We start from the raw sequence: 25,710 nt of genomic DNA, 5'->3' as shown, positions 1-25,710 counted from the left end.
CTTCAGCCTTCCCGGTAAGGTGTATTCAGGTGTACTGGAGAGGAGGTTATGCCAGATAGTCGAACCTCGGATTCAGGAGGAACAGTGTGGTTTTCGTCCTGGTCGTGGAACTGTGGACCAGCTCTATACTCTCGGCAAGGTTCTTGAGGGTGCATGGGAGTTTGCCCAACCAGTCCACATGTGCTTTGTGGACTTGGAGAAGGCATTCGATCGTGTACTCCGGGAAATTCTGTGGGGAGTGCTCAGAGAGTATGGGGTATCGGACTGTCTGATTGTGGCGGTCCGCTCCCTGTAGGATCAGTGCCAGAGCTTGGTCCGCATTGCCGGTAGTAAGTCGGACACATTTCCAGTGAGGGTTGGACTCCGCCAAGGCTGTCCTTTGTCACCGATTCTGTTCTTAACTTTTATGGACAGAATTTCTAGGTGCAGTCAAGGCGTTGAGGGGTTCCGGTTTGGCGGCCGCAGGATTAGGTCTCTGCTTTTTGCAGATGATGTGGTCCTGATGGCTTCATCTGACCGGGATCTTCAGCTCTCACTGGATCGGTTTGCAGCCGAGTGTGAAGCGACCGGAATGAGAATCAGCACCTCCAAGTCCGAGTCCATGGTTCTCGCCCGGAAAAGGGTGGAGTGCCATCTCCGGGTTGGGGAGGAGACCCTGCCCCAAGTGGAGGAGTTCAAGTACCTAGGAGTCTTGTTCACATGTGAGGGAAGAGTGGATCGTGAGATCGACAGGCGGATCGGTGCGGCGTCTTCAGTAATGCGGACGTTGTACCGATCCGTTGTGGTAAAGAAGGACCTGAGCCGGAAGGCAAAGCTCTCAATTTACCGGTCGATCTATGTTCACATCCTCACCTATGGTCATGAGCTTTGGGTCATGACCGAAAGGATAAGATCACGGGTACAAGCGGCCAAAATGAGTTCCCTCCGCCGTGTGGCGGGGCTCTCCCTTAGAGATAGGGTGAGAAGCTCTGCCATCCGGGAGGAACTCAAAGTAAAGCCGCTGCTCCTTCACATCGAGAGGAGCCAGATGAGGTGGTTCGGGCATCTGGTCAGGATGCCATCCGAACGCCTCCCTAGGGAGGTGTTTAGGGCACGTCCAACCGACAGGAGGCCACGGGAAAGACCCAGGACACGTTGGGAACACCTCAGGATCCCCCGGGAAGAGCTGGACGAAGTGGCTGGGGAGAGGAAAGTCTGGGCCTCCCTGCTTAGGCTGCTGCCCCCACAACCCTACCTCAGATAAGCGTAAGAAGATGGATGGATGGATGGATGGATAAACCCCGGAAGGGACAAGTGGTAGAAAATGGATAGATTGATGGATAGTTTTTAACGAAAAACCTTAATTGAGTTTCGTCTGAGTGACTGGAAGAAGGCAGAGGTAGTGAGTTTGATGAGGTAAAACCCGGGTCTTGCTCAGACGGCCGCAGGATCAATGTTGGAGTGGTCCTATTTCCAGCACAGGCGTTCAAACCTGCAAGTGAACTCCGAGTGCCTTTTACGCTTTATACTCCTGTCTGTGCAATACATCCGCAAGGGCTCTGTGCTGTAAAATGGCTTGTGCTTGCAGGGCTCTCTGTACTTTTTCACACTTCATGCACACTATATAAGTCTGCAATCCTGAAATGTGTGCTCCAAGGACTTACCCAGAATTCACTGCGGTGAACACGGGGGGGGTGGAGGCAATTTCAGAAAAGTATATTTTAATCAGATTAGATCTAGCAACGTTTGGACAACCTGACTTGTCTGCACAGTTAAGGCCTTAATTATTCATGCCCTAGCCGCTTTTTATGGTAAAATACATTTTTATTCAACATTTATTTGGTTTTTATTTTTGTTAAATATATAAACACCTTCTATTCATTCAATGCCTTTTTTTTTTATTTTCATGACTATTTGCATTGTAGATTGTCACTGAAAGCATCAAAACTATGATTGAACACGTGCTAAAGGGGAACATTATCACAATTTCAAAAGGGTTAAAAACAATAAAAATTAGTTCCCAGTGGCTTGTTGTATTTTTTGATGTTTTTTTCAAAATTTTACCGGTCTCGGAATATCCCTAAGTAAAGCTTTAAAGTGCCTTATTTTCGCTATCTTCGAAACCACTATCCATTTCCCTGTGACGTCACACAGTGCTGCCAATGTAAACAAACAATGGGAATACCACAGCAAGATATAGCGACATTAGCTCGGATTCAGACTCGGATTTTAGCAGTTTAAGCGATTCAACAGATTACGCATCTATTGAAACAGATGGTTGGAGTATGAAAGTATTGAAGAAGAAACTGAAGCTATTGAGCGAATAGCTATTGATGCTATTCATAGCCATAGCATGGCCGAATAGCTGCGTTAGCATCGCCGGTAAAATGTGCGGACCAAACGATCAGGACTTTCGCATCTTGTGACACTGGAGCAACTTAAATCCGTCGATTGGTAAGTGTTTGTTTCGCATTAAATGTGGGTGGAAGTAAATGTAATATAGTTGCAAATGCATCTACAGGTTATCCATACATCTCTGTACCATGTCTGCTTTAGCACCGCCGGTAATTAGCATGTTAGCATCGATTAGTTGGCAGTCAACATCAACAAAACTCACCTTTGTGATTTCGTTGACTATCGTTGCAAATGTATCTGCAGGTTATCCATTCATCTCTGTGGCGTCTGCTTTAGCACCGCCGGTAAATAGCATGTTAGCATCGATTAGCGTAGCATGTTAGCATCGATTAGCTAGCAGTCACGCCGCGACCAAATATGTCTGGTTAGCACATAAGTCAACATCAACAAACTCACCTTTGTGATTTAGTTGACTTAATCGTTGCAAATGCATCTGCAGGTTATCCATACATCTCTGTGCCATGTCTGTCATCGCCGGTAAAATGTGGAGACACTTTGGCACATTCAATGGGGGTCTGGCGGCAGATTTCTTGCCACTTTCGCATCTTCGGGCCAGCGGTGCAACTTGAATCCCTCCCTGTTAGTGTTGTTACACCCTCCGACAACACACAGACGAGGCATGATGTCTCCAAGGTTCCAAAAAATAGTCGAAAAAAGGGAAAATAACAGAGCTGAGACCCAATGTTTGCAATGTGTTGAAAATGAAAATGGCGGCTGTGTTACCTCGGCAACGTCACATTCTGACGTCATCGCCTCCAGAGCGATAAACAGAAAGGCGTTTAATTCGCCAAAATTCACCCATTTAGAGTTCAGAAATCGGTTAAAAAAATATATGGTTTTTTTCCTGCAACATCAAGGTATATATTGACGCTTACATAGGTCTGGTGATAATGTTCCCCTTTAAAAAGTTAAAGTCCCAATGATAGTCCCACACAATTAGGCGTGGTGAAATTTGTCCCCTACATTTGACCCATCCTCTTTTTCACCCCCTGGAGGGTGAGGGGAGCAGTGAGCAGCAGCAGTGGCCGCGCTCGGGAATCACTTTTGGTGATTTGACCCCCAATTCCAACCCTTGATGCCGATTGCCAAGCAGGGAGGTAATGGGTCCCATTTTTATAGTCTTTGGTATGACTCGGCCGGGGTTTGAACCCAAGACCTACTCTAACCACAAGGCCACTGAGCAGTGTGGGGTTTTGTACTTCAGGAATAATAACTGAAAACATGTTTTGTATTCTAGTTTCTTCAAAATAGCCACCCCTTGCTCTGATTACTAAAGTTTTGGTATTCTCTCGATGAGCCTCAAGCACACCTGTGAAGTGAAAACCATTTCAAGTGACGGCGTGGCGCGGTAGGGAGAGTGGCCGTGCCAGCGACCTGAGGGTTCCTGGTTCAATCCCCACCTTCTACCAACCTTGACACGTTCGTTGTGTCCTTGAGCAAGGCACTTCACCCTTGCTCCTGATGAGTGGTGGTTGGCCCCTTCCATGGCGGCTCCCGCCATCAGTGTGTGAATGGGTGAGTGTGGAAATAGGGTCAAAGCGCTTTGAGTACCTTGAAGGTAGAAAAACCCTAATAGACAAGTATAACCCATCTACCATTTACTACCTCTTGAAACTCATCGAGAGAATGCCAGGAGTGTGCAATACGGTAATCAGAGCAAAGGGTGGCTATTTTGAAGATTTTTTTATTTTTTTTGGGCACATTCTTTTTTTGTTAAGTACATAACTCCACATGTGTTCATTCATAGTTTTGATGCTTTCAGTGACAATCTACAACAGGGGGGCCCACACTTTTTCTGCAGGCGAGCTACTTTTCAATTGACCAACTCGAGGGGATCTACCTCATTTATATATATCATTTATATTTATTTATGAAAGAGACATTTTTGTAAACAAGTTAAATGTGTTTAATGATAATACAAGCATGTGTAACACATATAGATGTCTTTCTTTCACAAAGACAAGAATATAAATTGGTGTATTACCTGATTCTGATGACTTGCATTGATTGGAATCAGACAGTAATGATGACAACGCCCACATTTTCAAATGGAGGAGAAACAAAGTTGTCCTTTCTGTACAATACCACATGAAAGTGGTTGTTTTTTGGCATCTAATTCATCCAGCTTCCATACACTTTACAAGAAAAACATTGGCGGCAAATTCCGTAGCTTGCTTGATTGACATTCACGGCACCCGAGGGTCTTGTGAGATGACGCTGGCTGCTGCCAGTTCATTATTATGAAAAAATGACAGAGAGGAAGGCGAGAAACACTTTTTATTTCAACAGACTTTCGCGCCGTCCCTTCCGTCAAAACTCTAAAGGCCGACTGCACATTTCCTATCTTCACAATAAAAGCCCTGCTTCATGCTGCCTGCGCCAACAAAATAAGAGTCTCGGAAAGCTGGCGTGCACAAGTGATGTGCACGCCAGCTTTCTGAGGGATCGCTTGTGCACGCCAGTTTTCCGAGACTCTGTATTTAGTTAGCGCAGGCAGCATGAAGCTGGGCTTTTATTGTGAAGATAGGAAATGTGCAGTCGGCCTTTAGAGTTTTGACGGAAGGTACGGCGCGAGAGTCTGTTGAAATAAAAAAGTGTTTCTCGCCTTCCTCCCGGCCATATTTTCATAATAATGATCTTGCAGCAGCCAGCGTCATCTCACAAGACCCTCCGGTACCGTGAATGTCATTTAAGTGACGTCTTGGTGAAGATTGATGATCACTAATTTTTAGGTCTATTTTTTTTTAAAAGCCTGGCTCGAGATCGACTGGCACCCCTGATCTACAATGTAAATAGTCAAGAAAATAAAGAAACCGCATTGGATGAGAAGGTGTGTCTAAACTTATCAGGCCTGTAATGTGTATCATGACCAGTATTACAAAAAAGGCAATCGTGTGGCGATTGCATTTGGAGTGCATATGAACGTGGAAAGTAATACACACCTATTGTACCTTTTGACCACATTAACAAAGGTATTGCACAACACAGCAGCAACACAACCAATGTTTTAGTGGTGGTCAAGGGCAAACTGCTTGGTCATCATTAATAGCACGGGTGAGTTCTTTGCAAATATTACGGAAAATGTTTTACCAAAATTAGAGAAAAAAAATGTGTCTGGGGGGCCGGTATATCTGATTTTTAGGAACACTAACACAAAAACCTCACAACAAATGTCTGATTGAATGCTAAAAACGTTATGACGGACCGCCTTAAAAACGGAATGAAATAAAACAAAAATTCTACTTGACAACACACTGTCCAATATTTTAAAGATATAATAAGTATTATTTTGGTTCATTTAATATTTAAACAAATATAAATAATGGATCCCATATTCCAATATATGACTCAAAATTATCTAAACTAAATGCAGTTTTTTCTACTGATATCATCTACATAGCTAAATGGTAAATGGGTTGTACTTGTATAGCGCTTTTCTACCCCCCTTTTTTTAAGGAGCCCAAAGCGCTTTGATATTATTTCCACATTCACCCATTCACACACACATTCACACACTGACGGCGGGAGCTGCCATGCAAGGAGCTCACCAGGACCCATCAGGAGCAAGGGTGAAGTGTCTTGCCCAAGGACACAGCGGACGTGACTGGGATGGTAGAAGGTGGGGATTGAACCAGTAACCCTCGGATTGCTGGCACAGCCACTCTGCCAACTTCGCCATGCCATCCCCCGTAGCTTGTGTATACCTGTCAGTATGAGTTGGACTGTCAACATCTATCCATTTTTTTTTTAAATAATACCCTTTTTGGGGCGGCATGGCTCGGTTGGTAGAGCGTCTGTGCCAGCAACTTGAGGGTTGCAGGTTCGGTTCCCGCTTCCGCCATCGTAGTCACTGCCGTTGTGTCCTTGGGCAAGACACTTTACCCACCTGCTCCCAGTGCCACCCACACTGGTTTAAATGTAACTTAGATATTGGGTTTCACTATGTAAAGCGCTTTGAGTCACTAGAGAAGAGCGCTATATAAATATAATTCACTTCACTACTGAATGAGACACCCAGAATGTACAGAATGTGGCATTTACAATATTTTATATTAACGATAAAACACTGAATATTGACAACATAGGGCAGGGGTCGGGAACCTTTTTGACTGAGAGAGCCATTAAAGCCAAATATTTTAAAATGTATTTCCGTGAGAGCCATAAAATATTTTTAACACTGAATACAACTGTCAGGTTCAAACACTGATGACATCTATTAAACAGACAAGAAGCAAGGAATTAAACAGAGACATGATTCAATTTAGCTCAATGAGGAGAAACAAGAGAATTTTACACCTTTTATTTGGACTTTCCCTGACTACAACAAACAAATGCGTGGATCTCTTATTCTTTTTAATAACATTGTTATTCTATTCTGAAGCTAACCAATAATAAATAAAACACTTTTGACTATTAATGCAACTTCTTGAACAGGTGCGATTAGAAACGAATGGATGGATTTAAATGCATGAGAAAGTTTTATGTTTTCAACGTTATTTTTAACACTGTGATTACCACTTATCGTGTTAAGCAATGTCAGCTAAGATTTATCTGAGAGCCAGATGCAGTCATCAAAAGAGCCACATCTGGCTCTAGAGCCATAGGTTCCCTACCCCTGACTTAGGGTCTTCTAAAAATCCCCAAAACTTGTATTAAAACCCTTGTAGATCTGGCATTCCAGGCTATGTGTCCCACACTCTGGAACAATTTGCGATCTTGACTGTGTTGAAACTTTCATTTGAAAACTTCTCTTTTTAGTAAAGCTTTTAGTTAATGCACCTTTTAACTATCATTTCTAATCCACTTTGTAACCTTTTTATGATGTCGCCCCTGTTGTTTTAAATGTAATTGTTGTTTTACTTTACCTATGTTTTGTACAGCGCTTTGTGATTGTATCTGTGAAGTGCTTTATAAATAACTTTATCCTACTTACTTACAAAAAAAAATCCTTACTGTGACGTAGATTACCATATTAACTAATTAGATTAGATTAGATAGTACTTTATTTATTCCGTCAGGAGAGTTCCTTCAGGAAAATTAAAATTTTCAGCACAATCCCGTTCAAGATCAGACAAACATTACAGGGAGACAGAACAGGATCGCTGACGGGTCTGCCGGCTTCCAGCGCCCCTTACAAAAAAGATGAGATACAGGTAAACAAGGGGGGGGATAGAAGATTAAAATAAAATAAAATTAAAATCGGTCTTAGCCTGGGCCCTGGAGAGGGGGTGCAGACTGAGGCCAAGGGAAAAAAACAACAACTCATAGCCATAGTACACATCCCTCTTACATGTGTGTAAGAGGGAAACATCAAACATCAAAGACAACCAGACACTTCTACATACAGCTATGAATAAAAAGTTAAAGAAACATATCCACTGTGGTGGCCTCTGCGGTGTTCCATCGTCCGCTGGGGCGGATGGAGCATGGCCAGAGACAGGAGCAGACCCAACAAAGCAACCAAGACAGCCGACTCCACACTCGGCCAGTGTCCAGTCCGCATGGATGAGCGAGGATACGTCCAAGGTGACTGAGGTGTCCGACACCTGCTCACCCAGCCAAGACACCACGAAGCACGATTACTATAGTAGCTAATTAAATTACCATAGTAACTAATTAGATCACCATAGTAACTAATAAATTATGCAGAAGCGCAGATTCCAACCATTGAAATAATTTGTATACTGTAGTTCAAGACTTGCGGTCATTTGAAAACATCACAACACATCATAATGGCAGCCACACTTTTTATCTTAAAGATATAAATAAATGATTTGGGAATAGGATTGAAAAGCTTAACGAGCCGCATGTGGCCCCCGGGCCTAAATTTGCCAAGCTCTGGTTTAGAGCGTGGTATTTAGATCAGACCCTTGCTGTTGGAGTTGGAGCTGTAATAGCCTTCCATATCACACTTAACTACTGAAACTCGCAGAAATGTATCATCTTGAAATTTGAGTTAATCCTCGGATTTTACTGCTCTGCAATAAAACAGGGGACCACGTGTCCAAAACCAAAGACCAGTTTCATTCCAGTAAATCTCCCTGCTGACCATCTCTCAGTCAGCAAAGCCCTGCAGCTTCCATCAGAACTGGCACAATCCTTGGCTCTTTTTGTTTTGTACAAACCCCGTTTCCATATGAGTTGGGAAATTGTGTTAGATGTAAATATGAACGGAATACAATGATTTTTAAATCATTTTCAACCCATATTCAGTTGAATATTCTAATAAGACAAAATATTTGATGTTCAAACTGATAAACGTTTATTTTGTAGCAAATGATCATTAACTTTAGAATTTCATGCCAGTGACACGTGACAAAGAAGTTGGGAAAGGTGGCAATAAATACTGATGAAGTTGAGGAATGCTCATCAAACACTTATATGGAACATCCCACAGGTGTGCAGGCTAATTGGGAACAGGTGGGTGCCATGATTGGGTATAAAAGCAGCTTCCATGAAATGCTAAGTAATTCACAAACAAGGATGGGGTGATGGTCACCACTTTGTAAGCAAATTGTCGAACAGTTTTAGAACAACATTTCTCAACGAGCTATTGCAAGGAATTTATCGATTTTACCATCTACGGTCCGTAAAATCATCAACAACTTCAGAGAATCTGGAGAAATCACTGCACGTAAGCGATGATATTACGGACTTTTGATCCCTCAGGCGGTACTGCATCAAAAACCGACATCACTGTGTAAAGGATATCACCACAACATATTTGATGTTCAAACTGATAAACGTTTATTTTGTTGCAAATAATCATTAACTTTAGAATTTTATGCCAGCGACACGTGACAAAGAAGTTGGGGAAAGGTGGCAATAAATACTGATAAAGTTGAGGAATGCTCATCAAACACTTATATGGAACATCCCACAGGTGTGCAGGCTAATTGGGAACAGGTGGGTGCCATGATTGGGTAGAAAAGCAGCTTCCATGAAATGCTAAGTCATTCAAAAACAAGGATGGGGTGAGTGTCACCACTTTGTAAGCAAATTGTCGAACAGTTTTAGAACAACATTTCTCAACGAGCTATTGCAAGGAATTTATCGATTTTACCATTTACGGTCCGTAAAATCATCAACAAGTTCAGAGAGTCTGGAGAAATCACTGCACGTAAGCGATGATGTTACGGACTTTTGATCCCTCAGGCGGTACTGCATCAAAAACCGACATCAGTGTGTAAAGGATATCACCACATGGGCTCAGGAACACTTCATAAAACCACTGTCAGTAACTACAGTTGGTCGCTACATCTGTAAGTGCAAGTTAAAACTCTACTATGCAAAGCAAAACCAATTTATCAACAATATCCTGAAACGCCGCCGGCTTGGCTGGGCCCGAGCTCATCTAAGATGGATTGATGCAAAGTGGAAAGGTGTTCTGTGGTCTGATGAGTCCACATTTCAAATTATATTGGGAAACAGACGACGTGGTGTCCTCTAGAACAAAGAGGAAAATAACCATTCGGATTGTTATAGGCGCAAAGTTTAAAAGCCAGCATCTGTGATGGTATGGGGGTGTATTAGTGCCCAAGGCATGGGTAACTTACACATCTGTGAAGGCACCATTAATGCTGAAAGGTCCATACAGGTTTTGGAGCAACATATGTTGTCATCCAAGAAACATTATCATGGACGCCCCTGCTTATTTCAGCAAGACAAGTGTTACAACAGCTTGGCTTCGTAAAAAAGAGTGCGGGTACTTTCCTGGCCCGCCTACAGTCCAGACTTGTCTCCCATCGAAAATGTGTGGTGCATTATGAAGCGTAAAATACGACAGCGGAGACTGTTGAACGACTGAAGCTCTACATAAAATAAGAATGGGAAAGAATTCCACTTCCAAAGCTTCAACAATTATTTTCTTCAGTTCCCAAACGTTTATTGAGTGTTGTTAAAAGAAAAGGGTATGTAACACAGTGGTGAACATGTCCTTTCCCAACTACTTTGGCACGTGTTGCAGCCATGAAATACTAAGTTAATTATTATTTAAAAAAAAAAAATAAAGTTTATGAGTTTGTAGTGCATTCAACTGAATATGGATTGAAAAGGATTTGCAAATCATTGTATTCCGTTTATATTTACTTCTAACCCCCCCTGATCTTTGCACTTTTTTTCGTTTTACAGCAAATTCTCTTCCCCCACACCTTCCCATGTCCTTCTGTCTGATATTTCTCGGCTCTTTTGCCTCTTTGTGTCGCGCTGCATCTCTCTGGCCATCTGTCAGACGTGTTTCTGTGATCCAAACTGTCTCTTTGGCTCTCATAAACTCTTTCAGCGTCTCAGCATCCTTCCACACTTTAACACAGTAAAAGTGATAAAAGCAAAGAGTTATGAGTCTCCGCCATCGCCATAAATTAGAACTGTTTGGCCGACATCTAAAAAAATTGGAATTTGAGATAACAGCCTTCTCAACCTTGCCTGCTTACCCTGGACAGTATTGGCATCCAGAGCATGATTTTGTCTAGGGTCCTGGGTGTAGTTGTAGTTAATGCTTCCATACATCTTCATCAGCATTATGTCATATTGACTTGGACAAGGGGTATCTCACTTTCTGATTAGATCAGCTTCCATCTAAAATCTCCGATACAAGCAATTTTGCTGCGTGTGAACCAAAAATTTCTATTTTGGTTTCATCCGACCACATGACATTCTCCCAATCCTCTGCTGTATCATCCATGTATTCATTTTGGTATAAACTCAACTCGTCGTGTTTGGAGGAAGAAGAATACTGAGTTGCATCCCAAGAACACCAGACCTACTGTGAAGCATGGGGGTGGAAACATCATGCTTTGGGGCTGTTTTTCTGCTAAGGGGACAGGACGATTGATCCGTGTTAAGGAAAGAATGAATGGGGCCATGTATCGTGAGATTTTGAGCCAAAGCCTCCTTCCGTCAGTGAGAGCTTTGAATGGTTGACCAAATACTTATTTTCCACCATAATTTACAAATAAATTCTTTAAAATTCCTACAATGTGAATTCCTGGATTTTTTTTTTCACATTCTGTCCCTCACATTTGAAGTGTACCTATGATGAAAATTACAGACCTCCGTCATCATTTTATGTGGGAGAACTTGCACAATCGGTGGCTGACTAAATACTTTGTTGCCCCACTGTATGTGCGACAGATAAGTTGAGAAAGTGTTGAAATGCAACTTTTCTTTACTTACAGGTATGTTCTACCAAAAAAACGGAAATGCTGATTATCGGTCCTGCTAGACACTGACCTCTATTTAATAATACAACTTTAACATTTGACAACCAAATAATAAAACAAGGTGACTCGGTAAAAAAATCTGGGTATTATCTTCGACCCAACTCTCTCCTTTGAGTCACACATTAAAAGCGTTACTAAAACGGCCTTCTTTCATCTCCGTAATATCGCTAAAATTCGCTCCATTTTGTCCACTAAAGACGCCGAGATCATTATCCATGCGTTTGTTACGTCTCGTCTCGATTATTGTAACGTATTATTTTCGGGTCTCCCCATGTCTTGCATTAAAAGATTACAGTTGGTACAAAATTCGGCTGCTAGACTTTTGACAAGAACAAGAAAGTTGGATCACATTACGCCTGTACTGGCTCACCTGCACTGGCTTCCTGTGCACTTAAGATGTGACTTTAAGGTTTTACTACTTACGTATAAAATACTACACGGTCTAGCTCCATCCTATCTTGCCGATTGTATTGTACCATATGTCCCGGCAAGAAATCTGCGTTCAAAAGACTCCGGCTTATTAGTGATTCCTAAAGCCCAAAAAAAGTCTGCGGGCTATAGAGCGTTTTCCGTTCGGGCTCCAGTACTCTGGAATGCCCTCCCGGTAACAGTTCGAGATGCTACCTCAGTAGAAGCATTTAAGTCTCACCTTAAAACTCATCTGTATACTCTAGCCTTTAAATAGACCTCCTTTTTAGACCAGTTGATCCGCCGCTTCTTTTCTTTTTTCTCCTATGCCCCCCCCCTCCCTTGTGGAGGGGGTCCGGTCCGATGACCATGGATGAAGTACTGGCTGTCCAGAGTCGAGACCCAGGATGGACCGCTCGCCTGTGTATCGGTTGGGGACATCTCTACCCTGCTGCTCCGCCTCCGCTTGGGATGGTTTCCTGTGGACGGGACTCTCGCTGCTGTCTTGGATCCGCTTTGAACTGAACTCTGGCGGCTGTGTTGGAGCCACTATGGATTGAACTTTCACAGTATCATGTTAGACCCGCTCGACATCCATTGCTTTCGGTCCCCTAGAGGGAGTGGGGGGTTGCCCACTTCTGAGGTCCTCTCCAAGGTTTCTCATAGTCAGCATTGTCACTGGCGTCCCACTGGATGTGAATTCTCCCTGCCCACTGGGTGTGAGTTTTCCTTGCCCTTTTGTGGGTTCTTCCGAGGACGTCGTAGTCGTAATGGTTTGTGCAGTCCTTTGAGACATTTGTGATTTAGGGCTATATAAATAAACATTGATTGATTGATTGATTCTAAAAAACAAAAATAACCATTTTACCACCATTATGTGAAAACATGCATTGCTGGCGGGCGTCACGGTGGCAGAGGGGTTAGTGCGTCTGCCTCACAATACGAAGGTCCTGCAGTCCTGGGTTCAAATCCAGGCTCGGGATCTTTCTGTGTGGAGTTTGCATGTTCTCCCCGTGAATGCGTGGGTTCCCTCCGGGTACTCCGGCTTCCTCCCACTTCCAAAGACATGCACCTGGGGATAGGTTGATTGGCAACACTAAAATTGGCCCTAGTGTGTGAATGTGAGTGTGAATGTTGTCTGTCTATCTGTGTTGGCCCTGCGATGAGGTGGCGACTTGTCCAGGGTGTACCCCGCCTTCCGCCCGATTGTAGCTGAGATAGGCGCCAGCGTCCCCCACGACCCCGAATGGGAATAAGCGGCAGAAAATGGATGGATGCATTGCTGGCATAAATCAGACTAGTTTACCTTACTTCCCGCCATAAAGTACACACACTTCCTCTTGTTCACACCAACTTCCTATGAGGTCATTTGTCCTCACACGCAAGAATGAGCTGATGTACTCACTTGTTCTGATGTTTGGAGCCCTTGAGGTGTGCATGGTACTGCTCGATGGAGTTGAGGACCACGCCGCAGACGCTGCAGGAGTAACTGCTACGCAGCCCTGGAGAGACATAAACACACAGCCGCGCTTACTTTCACGACACTTTGCGACGAAGCACGGGTGGTTCAAAACACTTAAAAAAAGCGCTCGTCGTCTTCATCACGATCATCGTTGGCGGCGGCGGCGGCGGCAGACGGAGCGAGGCCAACAAGAACAACAGTATCAATTAGAAGTGACACCAAATAAGCGACTATTTTTCGCTCTGCGGTGCAGCCTAATTTTCCCTAATTGGATCGCATCTGGAGAGAGATTGGGAGAATCGTTAACTGGAAGCTGGTTGCAATTTTAGATCGCTGCCTCTTTGGTGCGTGTGCCTAACAACAAAGTGAGGGGCGAAAAGGAGAGCTTGTACTAAGATTGTCTCGATACCAATATTTTGATACTTTTCTAAATAAAGGGGATCATCAAAAAGGGCTTTATTACATCAAATCTTCCATCAATCCATCTTCTTCCGCTTATCCGAGGTCGGGTCACGGGGGCAACAGCCTAAGCAAGGAAACCCAGACTTCCCTCTCCCCAGCCACTTCGTCTAGCTCAGGGGTGTCGAACTCAAATACAGAGTGGGCCCAAATTTTAGACGGAACAAAGCCGCGGGCCGAGGTTGAACAAATCAACCTTTTAGAGCGTTTTCCGTTCGGGCTCCAGTACTCTGGAATGCCCTCCCGGTAACAGTTCGAGATGCCACCTCAGTAGAAGCATTTAAGTCTCACCTTAAAACTCATTTGTATACTCTGGCCTTTAAATAGACTCCCTTTTTAGACCAGTTGATCTGCCGTTTCTTTTCTTTTTCTTCTATGTCCCACTCTCCCTTGTGGAGGGGGTCCGGTCCGATCCGGTGGCCATGTACTGCTTGCCTGTGTATCGGCTGGGGACATCTCTGCGCTGCTGATCCGCCTCCGCTTGGGATGGTTTCCTGCTGGCTCCGCTGTGAACGGGACTCTCGCTGCTGTGTTGGATCCGCTTTGAACTGGACTCTCGCGACTGTGTTGGATCCATTGTGGATTGAACTTTCACAGTATCATGTTAGACCCGCTCGACATCCATTGCTTTCCTCCTCTCCAAGGTTCTCATAGTCATCATTGTCACCGATGTCCCACTGGGTGTGAGTTTTCCTTGCCCTTATGTGGGCCTACCGAGGATGTCGTAGTGGTTTGTGCAGCCCTTTGAGACACTAGTGATTTAGGGCTATATAAGTAAACATTGATTGATTGATTGATTGATTTTAATAGGGACCCAAACAAGTTCTGCATTAAATATTGAACAAGCAAGGCTTATATAACTTTAGTGACATGCAAAATCCAGTTTCAAATAATAATAATAATAATTAAAAAAATATCAATGGCATATCAAATAAAATTTAAATAAAAATGTTATGCCTTTTTTTTCTATTTGCAATCTTTTAAGGTAAATATCATTTTTTTTCCACAGGCTAATAATACATTTGAAAATAAAATAACAATAATGAATGAACCAAACATTCAAGCCTTGAAGTAGCAAGAGAAAATGCATGAATAAAACGTTAATTATTGGTCAGTTTGCTGGAAGTTTCCTGGAAGAGTTAGTGCTGCAAGACAGTGGTCCCCAACCTTTTTGTATCCGCGGACCGGTCAACGCTTAATAATTTGTCCCGCGGCCCGGGACAATTTTTTTTTCTTCTTTGTCATGAAAAAGGGAGTTTTTTGGGGGTTGGTGCACTATTTGTAAGTGTATATTGTGTTTTGTTTTTTTTTTATAAAAAATTCTTCTGCGGCCCGGTACCAATCGGGCCACGGCCCGGTGGTTGGGAACCACTGCTGTAAGGGGTTCTGGGTATTTGTTCTGTTGTGTTACGGTGCGGATGTTCACCCGAAATGTGTTTGTCATTCCTGTTTGGTGGGCTTCACAGTGGCAGAGGGGTTAGTGCGTCTGCCTCACAATACGAAGGTCCTGCAGTCCTGGGTTCAAATCCAGGCTCGGGATCTTTCTGTGTGGAGTTTGCATGTTCTCCCCGTGAATGCGTGGGTTCCCTCCGGGTACTCCGGCTTCCTCCCACTTCCAAAGACATGCACCTGGGGATAGGTTGATTGGCAACACTAAATTGGCCCTAGTGTGTGAATGTTGTCTTTCTATCTGTGTTGGCCCTGCGATGAGGTGGCGACTTGTCCAGGGTGTACCCCGCCTTCCGCCCGATTGTAGCTGAGATAGGCGCCAGCGCCCCCCGCTACACCAAAAGGGAATAAGCGGTAGAAAATGGATGGATGGATTCTTGTTTGGTGTGGGTTCACAGTGTGGCGCATATTTGTAACAGTGCTAAAGTTGCTCATACACCCACCCTCAGTGTGACCTGTATGGCTGTTGACCAAGTATGCCTTGCATTCACTTGTGCGTGTGTGTGTGTGTGTGTGTGTGTGTGTGTGTGTGTGTGTAAAATCCACAAATATTATGTGACACGCTGTTAGTATGGAGGAAAAGCGGACGTGACGACAGGTTGTAGAGAACGCTATAGGCAGTGCCTTAAATGCACGCCCCCAATATAGTTGTCCAGGTGGAAATCGGTAGAAATTCGGGAGAATGGTTGCCCCGGGAGATTTTCGGGAGGGGCACTGAACTACGGGAGTCTACCGGGAAAATTAGGAGGGTTGGCAAGTATGAGTATTAGCGGTAAATGCGGTGTTAGAGCGGCACCGACGCTGTATAACACCGGCGGGCCAGCTCGAATGCTAAATTGATATTGCCTCAAGGGCCAAATTAAATTACACGGGGGGCCAAATTTGGCCACCCATGGTCTAGTTCTTCCCGGGGGATCCCGAGGCGTTCCCAGGCCAGCCGGGAGACATAGTCTTCCCAACGTGTCCTGGGTCTTCCCCGTGGCCTCCTTTCCAGTGAGGCTTGGACTACGCCAAGGCTGTCCTTTGTCACCGATTCTGTTCATAACTTTTATGGACAGAATTTCTAGGCGCAGTCAAGGCGTTGAGGGGTTCCGGTTTGGTGACCGCAGGATTAGGTCTCTGCTTTTTGCAGATAATGTGGTCCTGATGGCTTCATCTGACCGGGATCTTCAGCTCTCACTGGATCGGTTTGCAGCGACCGGAATGAGAATCAGCACCTCCAAGTCCGAGTTCATGATTCTCGCCCGGAAAAGGGTGGAATGACATCTCCGGGTTGGGGAGGAGACCCTGCCCCAAGTGGAGGAGTTCAAGTACCTAGGAGTCTTGTTCATGAGTGGGGGAAGAGTGGATCGTGAGATCGACAGGCGGATCGGTGCGGCGTCTTCAGTAATGCGGACGTTGTACCGATCTGTTGTGGTGAAGAAGGAGCTGAGCCGGAAGGCAAAGCTCTCAATTTACCGGTCGATCTACGTTCCCATCCTCACCTATGGTCATGAGCTTTGGGTCATGACCGAAAGGATAAGATCACGGGTACAAGCGGCCGAAATGAGGCTCTCCCTTAGAGATAGGGTGAGAAGCTCTGCCATCCGGTAGGAACTCAAAGTAAAGCCGCTGCTCCTTCACATCGAGAGGAGCCAGATGAGGTGGTTCGGGCATCTGGTCAGGATGCCACCCGAACGCCTCCCTAGGGAGGTGTTTAGGGCACGTCCAACCGGTAGGAGGCCACATCAAATCTTACGGTACATTAAACTTATGTTTCTTATTGCAATTGAAAAACAATTTTGGCCTTAAATAAAATAGTGAACATACAAGACAACTTGTCTTTTAGTAGTAAGTAAACAAACAAATACTGGCTTATTTGTCTGCTGACATATGCATATAACATATTGTGTCATTTCTCATTCATTTAATTTGTCAAAATAATGAGGGACAAGCGGTAGAAAATGGATTATTAATCTACTTGTTCGTTTACTGTTCTCTTTTAACATGTTCCATCTACACTTCTGTTCAAATGTAATAATCACTTATTTTTCTGTTGTTTGATACTTTACATTAGTTTTGGATGATACCACAAATTTGAATATCAATCCGATACCAAATAGTCAGGATATCAGGATCATACATTTGTCATATTTAAAGTCCCGATTTGTCCTGGAATGTATTTTCTGAGTTTATAAACATAATATAGATTTTAGCTGTATTAAAATGGTATTATCGACTAGATACGCTCTTGTACTTGGTATCATTACAGTGGATGTCAGGTGTAGATCCACCCATGGCATTTGTTTACGTTGAGACTCGGACTTCCTTTATCCATCCATCCAATTTTCTACCGCTTATTCCCTTCAGGGTCGCGGGGGGCCTTGGAACCTATTTCACAATCAGGCGGAAGGCGGTGTACACCCTGGACAAGTCGCCACCTCATCACCGGCCCTAAACTTCCTTTATTTTCATTCAAATTTGAATAAGTACAGATAAGAACGAAATTGTGTTGCATTAGCTTTTTGCATTAGGAGCGTTAGCCTGTTAGCGGTGAGCTATTGTATCCTCCTACGGTGTGTAGTGAAGCATGTTTAGCTAGTCCTCGTCCTGCAGGGAGGATACTTATAAGAAACGTACTTTATTTGTCGCCATGGAGGCGAGGATTAGTGATTTAGAAGTAGCTACAACACTGCCGACTGTGGATGGACGTTAACCGCTAGCTAGCTAGCTAGCAATGTTTAGAGCATTTCTTGTAGAGCAGCATTTCAGTGTTATAGCTTCACCTTTATTATTAGCTTTCAAGGCAAAAATAGTCTGTTGTCCCTTGTCTGTCTACACACTGTGTCTGCTTGTAAGTACTCCGTGATTGTGCACTGCCGAACATGCTCCCCTGCTCGTAAACCAGCAATGTCACGACGTGACAACAGCTTTTTAGAGGCTTTATGTACGGTTTATGATTCATTAGTATCGCGATACTTTACTAGTACCGCTATACCGTACAACCCTAGTGTGTACCGTATATCCGAGGGTGTGTCACTCTTGCTTGTGCATTCGTATCGCTGAATGTATGCTGGAGAGGGTGTGGGGCCACAGCAAGAAGCAGATGTGAGGGATTTGGAGGGCTTGCAGGTGGTCGAGATGAGCGCGCGTCAAAAATAGACGCATGGATGAGGGAGAGAGATACTGACGGAAAGCAGAGATTAGAGGGTTAGGTAGACCGAGGGGAGTGAATGCAGCACATTTTCCAGCGGCGAATGAAATAAAAAGGAGCGGATGTGGAATTGTGAAGAGAGTAAGTTGTTAAGATATTGTGACTGTTTTTGGAATACAGTGTCTCATAAAGTGATTACTCTGCTCACATTTTAGTAACCTATAATATGGTCTTATTGTTATTTTACCACAAACACATCCTTGTGGTCTACATCAATCAATCAATCGATCAATGTTTACTTATATAGCCCTAAATCACTAGTGTCTCAAAGGGCTGCACAAACCCCACTACGACATCCTCGGTAGGCCCACATAAGGGCAAGGAAAACTCACACCCAGTGGACGTCGGTGACAATGATGACTATGAGAACCTTGGAGAGGAGGAAAGCAATGGATGTCGAGCGGGTCTAACATGATACTGTGAAAGTTCAATCCATAATGGATCCAACCCAGTCCCGAGAGTCCAGTCCAAAGCGGATCCAACACAGCAGCGAGAGTCCCGTTCACAGCTGAGCCAGCAGGAAACCATCCCAAGCGGAGGCGGATCAGCAGCGCAGAGATGTCCCCAGCCGATACACAGGCAAGCAGTACATGGCCCACCGGATCGGACCGGACCCACTCCACAAGGGAGAGTGGGACATAGGAGAAAAGAAAAGAAACGGCAGATCAACTGGTCTAACGTGTAATGGTGCTTCTTTGGTTAAAATTGTACATGGATTTTGTTTCACAGACCATCTTCAAGCCGCTTTCTTGCTGTCTCTGCAGAATGCGCCGTTTTGTGGGCGGTCTTATTTACGTGCCAAAGCCCTCCTCCAGAATTGAGGATTTTAATATGCATGTGCATGTACGAGCCAGTCTGCCCCACAACAGGAGGGTAGAGAAAGAGAAAGCAGCCCGATTCAATGTCAGTACATTACACCGTAGCTCGGTTGGTAGAGTGGCCGTGCCAGCAACTTAAAGGGTTGCGGGTTCGATTCCCGCTTCCGCCATCCTAGTCAATGCCGTTGTGTCCTTGGGCAAGACACTTTACCCACCTGCTCCCAGTGCCACCCACACTGGTTTAAAATGTCACTTAGATATTGGGTTTCACTACGTAAAAGCGCTTTGAGTCACTAGAGAAAAGCGCTATATAAATATAATTCACTTCACTATTATATACTACAGCAGGGGTCGAGAACCCTTTTTGGCTGAGAGAGCCATGAAAGCCAAAAATTTTAAAATGTATTTCCGTGAGAGCCATATCATATTTTTTTTAACACCGAATACAAATAAATGCATTTTTAATTAATAACAATATTTTTAGAGTACATATCTGACGCTAACCAATAATAAATAAAATTCTTCTTACCAATAATGCGACTTCTTGAACAGGTGCGGTAGGAAATGGATGGATGGATTAAAATGCATGAGAATGTTTTTTTTTTTTATCACTGTGATTACCAGCAGAATTATCCATCCATCCATCCTTTTTTCTACCGCTTATTCCCTTTGGGGTGGCGGGGGGCGCTGGTGCCTATCTCAGCTACAATCGGGCGGAAGGCGGGGTACACCCTGGACAAGTCGCCACCTCATCGCAGACCAGCAGAATTATTCATTACTTATTGTGTTAAGTAATGTCAGCTAAGATTTATCTGAGAGCCAGGTGCAGTCATCAAAAGAGCCACATCTGGCTCTAGAGCCATAGGTTCCCTACCCCTGTACTACAGGAAGGATTACCGTACTTTCCAGATTATCCTTTTTTCATATATAAAGCGCACCAGATTATAAAGGCGCATTAAAGGAGTCATATTATTAATATTTTTTTCTAAATGTAAAACACTTCCTTGTGATCTACGTAACATGTAATTGTAGTTCTTTGGTCAAAAAGTTGCATAGATTGTTTTACAGATCATCTTCAAGCTGTTTTCTGACCGGTCGCTACAGCATGTGGCGTTTTTTGGGTGGTCTTAATTGCGAGGCTCACCTTTGGCAGCGTCTTCTCCCCGTCATCTTTGTTGTAGTGGTGTAGCGTGCAAGGACGGGAGTGGAAGAAGTGTAAAAAGATGGATGTTTTGAATGGACATTCTGACTTTACTTAAATCAACAACGAGCAGCAACTCCTCATCCGGAAACAACAACACCCTAAATGTGTCCTGTGAAAAACCGTCCGACCGGAACGCAAATAACTAAAGATCCTTGGGGGAATAATGTAAAACTCACAACACCGGTGTGTTTTAGCGCTTTTTTTTTACTCACATATATAAATAATAATTTTACACTACTTTATTGTATAAATGCAACAGCAGAGGATAAATGTTCCATAACAAGAAGATAGAGAAAAAGAAGTAGCTTATTGACTATGCGTCGACACGGACTACAAAGGCGGACTTGCGCAATTTTTCAGGATTTATGCAGATCTTAACTACAGATCAGAATGTACCAGAAGGTAAAAAAAAAAAGTTGCTTTCGCATAATATTGCGGAAAAAAACACTAGATAATATCCATTTTCTTCCGCTTATCTGAGGTCGGGTCGCGGGGGCAACAGCCTAAGCAGAGAAACTCAGACTTCCCTCTCCCCAGCCACTTCGTCTAGCTCTTCCCGGGGGATCCCGAGGCGTTCCCAGGCCAGCCGGGAGACATCGTCTTCCCAACGTGTCCTGGGTCTTCCCCGAGGCCTCCTACCGGTTGGACGTGCCCTAAACACCTCCCTAGGGAGGCGTTCGGGTGGCATCCTGACCAGATGCCCGAACCACCTCATTTGGCTCCTCTCGATGTGGAGGAGCAGGGGCTTTACTTTGAGTTCCTCCCGGATGGCAGAGCTTCTCACCCTATCTCTAAGGGAGAGCCCCAAACTCATTTCGGCTGCTTGTACCCGTGATCTTATCCTTTCGGTCATGACCCAAAGCTCATGACCATAGGTGAGGATGGGAACGTAGATCGACCGGTAAATTGAGAGCTTTGCCTTCCGGCTCAGCTCCTTCTTCACCACAAGGGATCGGTACAACGTCCGCATTACTGAAGACGCCGCACCGATCCGCCTGTCGATCTCACGATCCACTCTTCCCTCACTCGTGAGCAAGACTCCTAGGTACTTGAACTCCTCCACTTGGGGCAGGGTCTCCTCCCCAACCCGGAGATGGCATTCCACCCTTTTCCGAGCGAGAACCATGGACTCGGACTTGGAGGTGCTGATTCTCATTCCGGTCGCTTCACACTAGATAATGTCTTACCTTATACACACACCATAATAATAATATGTTACACATATCTCTTATGTTTAACTGCCATCTACTGGTCACACTTATCATTACACCATGTACCAAATAAAAGTGCTTCAAGGCGGGTAAGCTCGACCAAACGTATTCCTTACTTTAGGCGCACCGGGTTATAAGGCGCACTGTCGAGTTTTGAGGGAAAAAAATGATTTTAAGTGTGCCTTAGGGTCTGGAAAATACGGTACACTAAGGTCACCTGTCAGTCTTTGGGTTTTTTTACTTTTTTGTTAGGAACTTTCCGTCTGATAATCTTTCGGAGAAGCTCTGATCTTGGATTCTGCATGCATATATACATAAATACATACATACATGCATGCATACATGCATACCGTACATCCATACATGAATACATGCATGCATACATACATACCGTACATGCATACATACATACATAATACATACATACACACATGTTTATGTTTGCATGCGTCTGGTTGTCAAGCAGTTTCGGCCCCGTTAGCTCACCCTGGTTCCTGTTAATTATTTGCAAACAAAGTGAGTGCAGGCGGGCCGGGGTTGGCGAATGTAGACTTTTGTTGTTGTTGCGGAGCACGAGCGGTATTTCGTGAGGGCGTTTTAAGCCTTGTTAATTACATAAAACAATATGGTAGCGACAGAAACGAGGGGGTGAGATGAAAGCTGCTGTCTAATGCACAGCCTCCTGGCACTTCTGGCACCGCCGGTACGGAGACTTCCTCAAATGCTTTACAAGACATAATGAGCTAGTGCACAGAAAATGGGGAGCATTATGGCCCTTTTTTCACAAAGCATTGTCGCGGTTTCCCGCACGTGATACGTTTTAACTCGGCTCAGGCGAACCTTAATGGGCCGTTCAGCGCACGCTACAAATGGGCCGTTCAGCGGGCTCTAACTGCAGCTTGTTTCTTTTATAAATGAATTTGAGGAAGTCCTCGGCGCTAACAATGGTGGACTTTATACTCCCGTGTCAAGACACTTGGTTTAAAAGAAGGATGGACGACAGGGCAAGGGGGGGAGGAAATGAGAAGTGTTTAACCACCTCCTGTGAATATCAATTTGAAGGCAGTTTTCTATCCTACTTTAAGAGAAAATCTCATTGAGAAATTGCCTTTTTTTTTAAACTCCAATCACCATACAGGCAGGATAATAGATTGCAGAGCTCCCTCCATATAGTGTGTCCTTTTTATTTAACATGACTGTACTGTACTGCACACATAAATGTGACGATTCGTCAAAACATACCACTTTATTGTGTCGCTTGTGCTATTATTTTCCGGCCAAATCATTGCCCTTGTATCGCTCGGCTGTCGAGAGCCTGCGGACGTACTGCATGACAGTGTGGTACTCCAGCTGCACTGAAGCAGACAAACAGGCGATTCAGAGGGTCATAAAGTCTGCACAAAAAAATCATCGGGTGCCCCCTGCCCTCCCTGAAGGATTTACATAACTCCCGTTGCCTCAAGAAAGCAGAAACCATCACCAAAGACGGCACACGCCCTGGCTTCCACCTGTTCGACCTGCTACCATCGGGCAGGCGCTACGGTTAAAGTTAAAAGTTAAACAGCCCGAACAAACAGGCTCAGAGACAGCCTCTTTCCCAGAGCTGTCACCACGTTGAACTCTAACTTATAATAATAATAATAATAATAATTCACCCCTATACAATATCCTACCCTAATACCCTACAGTGCAATACTAGCCTTCGAGTGCAATACGTCCGACACGGATTGTTATTTATTACTTCGGTACTCTTGTCTTGTTCTGTATATTGTACAGTATTTTGTATTTCAATAGTGTTTTGTATATTGTATAGGATTGCTTATTATTTTCATTGGATATTAGTTTGTTAGTTTTTCCTTTATTACCTCTTGTGTTATTTATTTTTACCCCATATTTGTTCCCACTACCGCACCTTAAAGGGGAACATTATCACAACTTCAAAAGGGTTAAAAACAATAAAAATCAGCTCCCAGTGGCTTGTTGTATTATTTGAAGTTTTTTTCAAAATTTTACCAGTCCCGGAATATCCCTAAATAAAGCTTTAAAGTGCCTTATTTTCGCTATCTTCAAAACCACTATCCATTTCCCCGTGACGTCATACAGGGCTGCCAATACAAACAACATGGCGGTTACCACAGCAAGATATAGCGACATTAGCTCGGATTCAGACTCGGATTTCAGCGTCTTAAGCGATTCAACAGATTACGCATGTATTGAAACAGATGGTCGGAGTATGGAGGCAGATAGCGAAAACGAAATTGAAGAAGAAATTGAAGCTATTGAGCGAATAACTAATGACGCTATTCGGCCATAGCATGGGTGTACCTAATGAAGTGGCCCATAGCATGGCTGCCTTATTAGCATCGCCGGTAAAATGTGCGGACCAAACGATCAGGACTTTAGCATCTTGTGACACTGGAGCAACTTAAATCCGTCGATTGGTAAGTGTTTGTTTCGCATAAAATGTGGGTATCTAGTTTCAAATGTACATACAGCTAGCGTAAATAGCATGTTAGCATCGATTAGCGTAGCATGTTAGCATCGATTAGCTGGCAGTCATGCCGTGACCAAATATGTCTGATTAGCACATAAGTCAACAACATCAACAAAACTCATCTTTGTGATTTCGTTGACTTAATCGTTGCAAATGCATCTGCAGGTTATCCATACATCTCTGTGCCATGTCTGTCTTAGCATCGCCCGCAGACACTCTGGAACATTCAATGGGGGTCTGGCGGCAGATTTCTTGCCAGTGGTGCAACTTGAATCCCTCCCTGTTAGTGTTGTTACACCCTCCGACAACACACCGACGAGGCATGATGTCTCCAAGGTTCCAAAAAAAAAGTCGAAAAAACGGAAAATAACAGAGCTGAGACCAGGTGTTTGTAATGTGAAAATGAAAATGGCGGGTGTGTTACCTCGGTGACGTCACGTACTGACGTCATCGCTAAAAGACCGATAAACAGAAAGGCGTTTAATTTGCCAAAATTCACCCATTTAGAGTTCGGAAATCGGTTAAATAAATACATGGTCTTTTTTCTGCAACATCAAGGTATTTATTGACGCTTGCATAGGTTTGGTGATAATGTTCCCCTTTCAGTTGGAGTCTTTAATCTTGTTATATGCAAATATAATTACAATGAAGTCCATTCTATTCTATTCCATTCTATTCTGTTATTAAACCTCATAGTTTGACCCCCTTTAATTTGGAGTGACTTGAAATTTCTCCCACAGCTCAATGCGCTCTACAAAACACCCAGGGGAACTTTGGCACATTTACCCAAGAATATTTACCGTAAGTGTATTCTTAGCCACGTCCTGCTCTGTCACCGATTGAGTACATAACCAATGTACCAACGATGGTACAGAGATGGTATTAAAAGTGGATTCGGGAAAATGTATGTTTTAAATGTAATCAAATTCAAAATAAATGTCCAAAAAAGTAATTGAAAAAGTTTTAATGATGCTTACATTTATATTTTCCACTTATTTCCACTGTCGATTTTTGAGAAAATAAAAAGATTTTAAGTGCGCCTTATAGTCCGAAAAATACGGTAATGTGGGGAAAAAAATCCCCCCAAAAAATTTGATTTTTTTTTTCCACATTACCGTATTTTTCGGACTATAAGGCGCACTTAAAATACGGTAATGTGGGAAAAAAAATCTAAAAAACATTTTAGATTTTTTTTTCCACATTACCGTATTTTTCGGACTATAAGGCGCACTTAAAATCCTTTTATTTTCTCAAAAATCGACAGTGCACCTTATAACCCGGTGAACCTAATGTATGTATTAATTCTGCTTGTGCTTACCGACCTCGAACCAGTTTTATTTGGTACATGATGTAATGATAAATGTGACCAGGAGATGGCAGTCACACACAAGATATAC

The 25,710-nt window shown here is 43.7% G+C and overlaps 1 protein-coding gene across 2 annotated transcripts in view; it reads right to left on the bottom strand.

The window, feature by feature from the left end:
* zgc:171482 (zinc finger protein) overlaps positions 1-25,710 on the bottom strand; it is a 323,915-nt gene that overhangs the window by 39,889 nt on the left and 258,316 nt on the right. For both annotated transcript variants that reach the window (XM_061910222.1, XM_061910221.1), the window contains exon 6: positions 13,429-13,525. In XM_061910222.1, coding sequence (XP_061766206.1) covers positions 13,429-13,525 — 97 coding nt within the window. The remainder of the gene's footprint in view (positions 1-13,428; positions 13,526-25,710) is intronic.

Source organism: Nerophis ophidion, linkage group LG09 (assembly GCF_033978795.1).
Source record: "Nerophis ophidion isolate RoL-2023_Sa linkage group LG09, RoL_Noph_v1.0, whole genome shotgun sequence".
Lineage (NCBI taxonomy): Eukaryota > Metazoa > Chordata > Actinopteri > Syngnathiformes > Syngnathidae > Nerophis > Nerophis ophidion.
This window is presented reverse-complemented; position numbering and strand designations above follow the sequence as displayed.